We start from the raw sequence: 5,787 nt of genomic DNA, 5'->3' as shown, positions 1-5,787 counted from the left end.
AATTCACATTTGAATGGGAAAAATAGCTCATTGGTCATGACTTATTTTTCCAGTCGTATGCAACAGCATAAGCCATGCATGACTTACCTTAAAAATTCACATTTAAATGTGAGAAATAGCACCACTAGGAAATTCCTAGTTTGGAACAAAAACTGCTAAAACTTTATGATAGTTTTTCAAACAAAATAACACCAGAACACACTTTTTATTCTCTTTCGATAATCAACTCCAGAACACTTTATTACAGACTTTAAAATAGTTCAGGTTAATTCATAAACCAATCTAATACAGTCTATTTTGCAATAACCAACTGAAGCAACAAACTAGCCCCGCACCACACCAGGTAATAAATTTTTAGCATGCGTCCAGCGTATAAGACTTAAGACCCCCTAACATATGGGCCCCACAAATACTCCCAGCGTAAAAGATATTATTGTTGAAGGATTACTAGCCAACTCTTAAATCGTTAAGATTTAAACCCAGCATCTACCACCAAATTATGGCCAGTGACAAATTGGGAATCCTCAGAAGCTAGAAACACCACAGCATCTGCCACATTTTTTGGCATAAGCACCCCACCTTTCAAGTTTGAACTCGACTCTAACACCTTATCTACCTCCTCATCATTGTCAAACCCGAACATGTCCTTCAGCAGTGGCGTCCCAACTGCCCCTGGTGAAACACAATTCACGCGTATCCCATATGAACCCACCTGCAAGCTCGCTGACCTCACCAACCCTAACACTGCGTGCTTCGACATGGCATAGTCGACAAACCTGTCAGTACCAATACTCGCCGCCATGCTCGCTGTGCAAATTATGCTCCCCCTCACACGCCCTTCCACCATCGCCTTCGCCGCGTGCTTCACGCACCCCACCATCCCACGTGCGTTCACCGCCATGAGCTTGTCGTAAGCCGACAAGTCTATGTCCAACACGGTCTGTTCGCACGTGTGGATCGCTCGAGCCATGCCCACGTTGCTGAACATGATGTCGAGTTGTCCATACGTATTGACTGTGGAGTGTACCAACGTTTTCACCTGTTCCTCGTCGCTGACATCGCAGTGGACATAGGTGCATATGTTGGGGCCGATAGATGTGGCGACGTTTTGGCCCTTCTCGTCCTGGACGTCGGCGATGACGATGGCTCTTGCACCGTGTGTGGCGAATTGGCGAGCCGTGGCCTCACCCATGCCGCTTGCTCCGCCAGTGATTATGGCCACCTTGCCTTGGAGCTTGTTCTTTGGAGTTGTGGAGTCTGCCATTTCGTTTGTTCCTGTTAATCAGGTGAGTGAATATCTTTGTTATGTCAAAAATGCTAAGACCGCAGCTAGTTATATTAATCTTTTATTAGATATATACGTACTACTTTTAACCAACTACTCCCAAGAAAAGTTGTTCCAAGTGTAAGGGTTTACAACCTCCAATTGTGCTGCGTCAAATTCTTAGTTCACTCCAAATATAGAGTAATAAAGACGAGAGTTTTGCAATGAGTTGCTATGTTATCTTATAACTGAGGGTGAAATCATAATTGTTTGCCCCCTCATGAGTTGCCAAGAAATGACTAATTGATAGGAAAATATCACTTTAATCAATGGCCAGCCACTAATGTAATATATAATGCCGAAAAATTAAGTTCGATGTTCATTTGTTGCATCTTACAACTATTAGCATTTTTTTCAGCAAAAAATATTATTAGCATTTACATCCGACTCTTCCTATCATTTTTTAATCAAATTATAACAAATTACGCACAAATTGGTTCTAAATCTGGCTAGCTATAACATTTCAATTTTTTTTTTTAATGTTAAGTTTATCTAACCGTGGGTGGCTGATTGTTGTGGTGGCCGTGGTGGGGCTAGGCGTGGGTTGATCTAGCCCAGTTTGGCATGGGCTAAGATAGGTATAAGGGTGAGATGCTATGAAAACAAATATATATATTAGATTATTTTAAAAGGATCTATTGTAATATGAGGGTTGGGATGAAAGGTGGATTGGAAAAGTAGATGACTAAAATAGTCACTCTTAATTTCAAATTTTTTGCAAAAATTTACAAAACTGGATGTAAGTGATCAAAATTGTTTTCACAATAGAATCCAGCAAAGTTGTTTGCAATTTCAAGTTTTATCCTCTTGGTTAAGAAATACGTGTTGAAAGTAGGTGGGTTCTCACACATGGAAAATTATTCAATACCCGAGAGTCAATTCTTCTTCCTCTCACATATAGGTAGATCACTCATTTCAATTTCTTTTCATTCCATTGTTTGTATTAGAGAAACAAGAATAATAGTAATTTAAAAAAAAAATTATTTCAATTCCCTTTCATTCCACTCCAAGAAAAAGTTACTTTTTCATTTCTTTCTTTCAAACATCCAAATACAAGAAAGATAGATATCTATTTCCTTTTCATTCCGTTCAATCATATCCATTATATTCTATCCAATTCCTTTATAAACTCTCAAATAAAATATTTTTTTTCTAATCACTCATAGAAATTCCTTTATAACTTATAAAAAGTGTCGTATTTGAGTGGCTTAATGAATATATCTGTCAGTTAATCGTTACCTTGCCAAATAAAATTATACCTTGTATCAATTTGCTTACTTCGATCATTAAATATTGGATTATTTGCTATTTTCAATGTTGACATACTATCCACAATATCTACTTAGCTTCTCTTCTTACACTAGACGTAGGTTCTTCAATAAGTTTCTAAGCCAAATCCCATGACAGACACTTGAAGTTGCAAGATACTTAGCTTCATTAGTAGAAAGTCTCAAAATTTGTTGCTTCTTTGAAATTCTTGTAACTGCGCAATATCATCCATATAGACTACAAGTGATAATAATAGTCTTGCAGATGTAGTTCAATGATAGTACATGCTCTCATTCTTAAAAAGATCTATAGTCCAAATCTCTCTCTCTCTCTCTCTCTCTCTCTCTCTCTCTCTCTCTCTCTCTCTCTCTCTCATTTTTATAACTATCAAATTATAAAATTTTTAAAAATAACTTTAAAAATACAAACAATGTAAATGTTGTGTCCTAAGTGAAAATATTGTTACTTCAATCACAATAAATAATATCAACAATTATAAAAAAAAATTATAAAAATATCGTACATGTAACATTACTTAAATTTTATTACTATTCAATCATAATATCAATGTTTTATTATTTTTATAAATACATTTATATAATGTTAATGTAGACGATGATCATGCTTTGGTCTCCTTTGAACGTCCCATCAGTATTGTATGGCTGGTCAGATTTTCATACAGCTAAACATGGCGTCCCAACTGCCCCTGGTGAAACACAATTCACGCGTATCCCATATGAACCCACCTGCAAGCTCGCTGACCTCACCAACCCTAACACTGCGTGCTTCGACATGGCATAGTCGACAAACCTGTCAGTACCAATACTCGCCGCCATGCTCGCTGTGCAAATTATGCTCCCCCTCACACGCCCTTCCACCATCGCCTTCGCCGCGTGCTTCACGCACGCCACCATCCCACGTGCGTTCACCGCCATGAGCTTGTCGTAAGCCGACAAGTCTATGTCCAACACGGTCTGTTCGCACGTGTGGATCGCTCGAGCCATGCCCACGTTGCTGAACATGATGTCGAGTTGTCCATACGTATTGACTGTGGAGTGTACCAACGTTTTCACCTGTTCCTCGTCGCTGACATCGCAGTGGACATAGGTGCATATGTTGGGGCCGATAGATGTGGCGACGTTTTGGCCCTTCTCGTCCTGGACGTCGGCGATGACGATGGCTCTTGCACCGTGTGTGGCGAATTGGCGAGCCGTGGCCTCACCCATGCCGCTTGCTCCGCCAGTGATTATGGCCACCTTGCCTTGGAGCTTGTTCTTTGGAGTTGTGGAGTCTGCCATTTCGTTTGTTCCTGTTAATCAGGTGAGTGAATATCTTTGTTATGTCAAAAATGCTAAGACCGCAGCTAATTATATTAATCTTTTATTAGATATATACGTACTACTTTTAACCAACTACTCCCAAGAAAAGTTGTTCCAAGTGTAAGGGTTTACACCCTCCAATTGTGCTGCGTCAAATTCTTAGTTCACTCCAAATATAGAGTACTAAAGACGAGAGTTTTGCAATGAGTTGCTATGTTATCTTATAACTGAGGGTGAAATCATAATTGTTTGCCCCCTCATGAGTTGCCAAGAAATGACTCATTGATAGGAAAATATCACTTTAATCAATGGCCAGCTACTAATGTAATATATAATGCCGAAAAATTAAGTTCGATGTTCATTTGTTGCATCTTAATTATAACTATTAGCATTTTTTCAGTAAAAAATATTATTAGCATTTACATCCGACTCTTCCTATCATTTTTTAATCAAATTATAACAAATTACGCACAAATTGGTTCTAAATCTGGCTAGCTATAACATTTCAATTTTTTTTAATGTTAAGTTTATCTAACCGTGGGTGGCTGATTGTTGTGGTGGCTGTGGTGGGGCTAGGCGTGGGTTGATCTAGCCCCAGTTTGGCATGGGCTAAGATAGGTATAAGGGTGAGATGCTATGAAAACAAATATATATATTAGATTATTTTAAAAGGATCTATTGTAATATGAGGGTTGGGATGAAAGGTGGATTGGAAAAGTAGATGACTAAAATAGTCACTCTTAATTTCAAATTTTTTGCAAAAATTTACAAAACTGGATGTAAGTGATCAAAATTGTTTTCACAATAGAATCCAGCAAAGTTGTTTGCAATTTCAAGTTTTATCCTCTTGGTTAAGAAATACGTGTTGGAAGTAGGTGGGTTCTCACACATGGAAAATTATTCAATACCCGAGAGTCAATTCTTCTTTCTCTCACATATAGGTAGATCACTCATTTCAATTTCTTTTCATTCCATTGTTTGTATTAGAGAAACAAGAATAATAGTAATTTTAAAAAAAAATTATTTCAATTCCCTTTCATTCCACTCCAAGAAAAAGTTACTTTTTCATTTCTTTCTTTCAAACATCCAAATACAAGAAAGATAGATATCTATTTCCTTTTCATTCTGTACAATCATATCCATTATATTCTATCCAATTCCTTTATAAACTCTCAAATAAAATATTTGACAGGACTGATGCAATCACTTTACATGGACGAAGCTAATTATAATGACGAACCTATCCGGACGAGCAAAGACTGCCACGTCACGGATGAGGACAAGATCCGCTGTTCAATGCAAGACGGTTACGGAGCCAACTGTACGAGCCGTTGGAACACATTAAGGGCCATTACACAGCATCAAGCGTTACTCCAAAAATAAGTATTTAGACCTCCATAACTACTCAAACGGCTAGGAGCTTTAAAGAGTGTATATATAAAGGCCACACATCACAAGGCAGAAGGTACGAAAAAAACCAATAGCAATTCTTTTTATCTTGGGACACTGCATTTTTATCTATAAACTGACTTTGGCATTGGAGGTACTGTGGCAGGCACTACACAGGTGACCACCTTTAGAAAGCATTCTCGCGCAGACAGAAGGGTATCTCCATTTGATCATTTCGACTGACGAACACACGCTTCATCAATTTGGCGCCGTCTGTGGGGACACTATTTTCGTGTTCAAATTCAAAAAAATAGTTTCCAATCACTTGCTACCTTCAGATGGAGTCCCATCAAGATTCTGCGACCTTGGCTCAACAAGTTCAGACCCTCACAGCTACTGTTGAAGAGCTCACTAGGCAAAATCAGGAAATGAGGCTGCGACTTCAACAAGAGGAGAATCGGTCCAAAAACAACACTGAGGACGAGG

At 38.5% G+C, this 5,787-nt stretch overlaps 2 protein-coding genes across 2 annotated transcripts; both read right to left on the bottom strand.

Moving 5' to 3' along the window:
- Nucleotides 1–203: 203 nt before the first annotated feature.
- LOC111991954 ((+)-cis,trans-nepetalactol synthase NEPS1) lies at nt 204–1,286 on the bottom strand. Its single transcript, XM_024023761.2, has one exon. It carries the CDS (start codon nt 1,262–1,264, stop codon nt 467–469), a length of 798 nt encoding a protein of 265 aa, XP_023879529.1. The 5' UTR covers nt 1,265–1,286; the 3' UTR covers nt 204–466.
- A 1,981-nt stretch (nt 1,287–3,267) lies between these two features.
- On the bottom strand, nt 3,268–3,913 carry LOC112002231 ((+)-cis,trans-nepetalactol synthase NEPS1). The gene has a single exon (XM_024034385.2). The coding sequence runs from the start codon at nt 3,889–3,891 to the stop codon at nt 3,268–3,270; it is 624 nt and encodes a 207-aa protein (XP_023890153.2). The 5' UTR covers nt 3,892–3,913.
- Between the last annotated feature and the right edge of the window lie 1,874 nt (nt 3,914–5,787).

The sequence above is a fragment of the Quercus suber genome, unplaced genomic scaffold (assembly GCF_002906115.3).
Source record: "Quercus suber isolate HL8 unplaced genomic scaffold, Cork oak 2.0 scaffold_810, whole genome shotgun sequence".
NCBI classification, from domain to species: Eukaryota; Viridiplantae; Streptophyta; class Magnoliopsida; order Fagales; family Fagaceae; genus Quercus; species Quercus suber.
The sequence above is the reverse complement of the archived record's forward strand: the minus strand, read 5'-3'. Positions and strand labels throughout refer to the sequence as shown.

Excerpts from the sequence above, each read along its gene's own strand:
- LOC112002231 (XM_024034385.2), bottom strand. The coding sequence starts at position 3,891 with ATGGCAGACTCCACAACTCCAAAGAACAAGCTCCAAGGCAAGGTGGCC.
- LOC111991954 (XM_024023761.2), bottom strand. The coding sequence starts at position 1,264 with ATGGCAGACTCCACAACTCCAAAGAACAAGCTCCAAGGCAAGGTGGCC.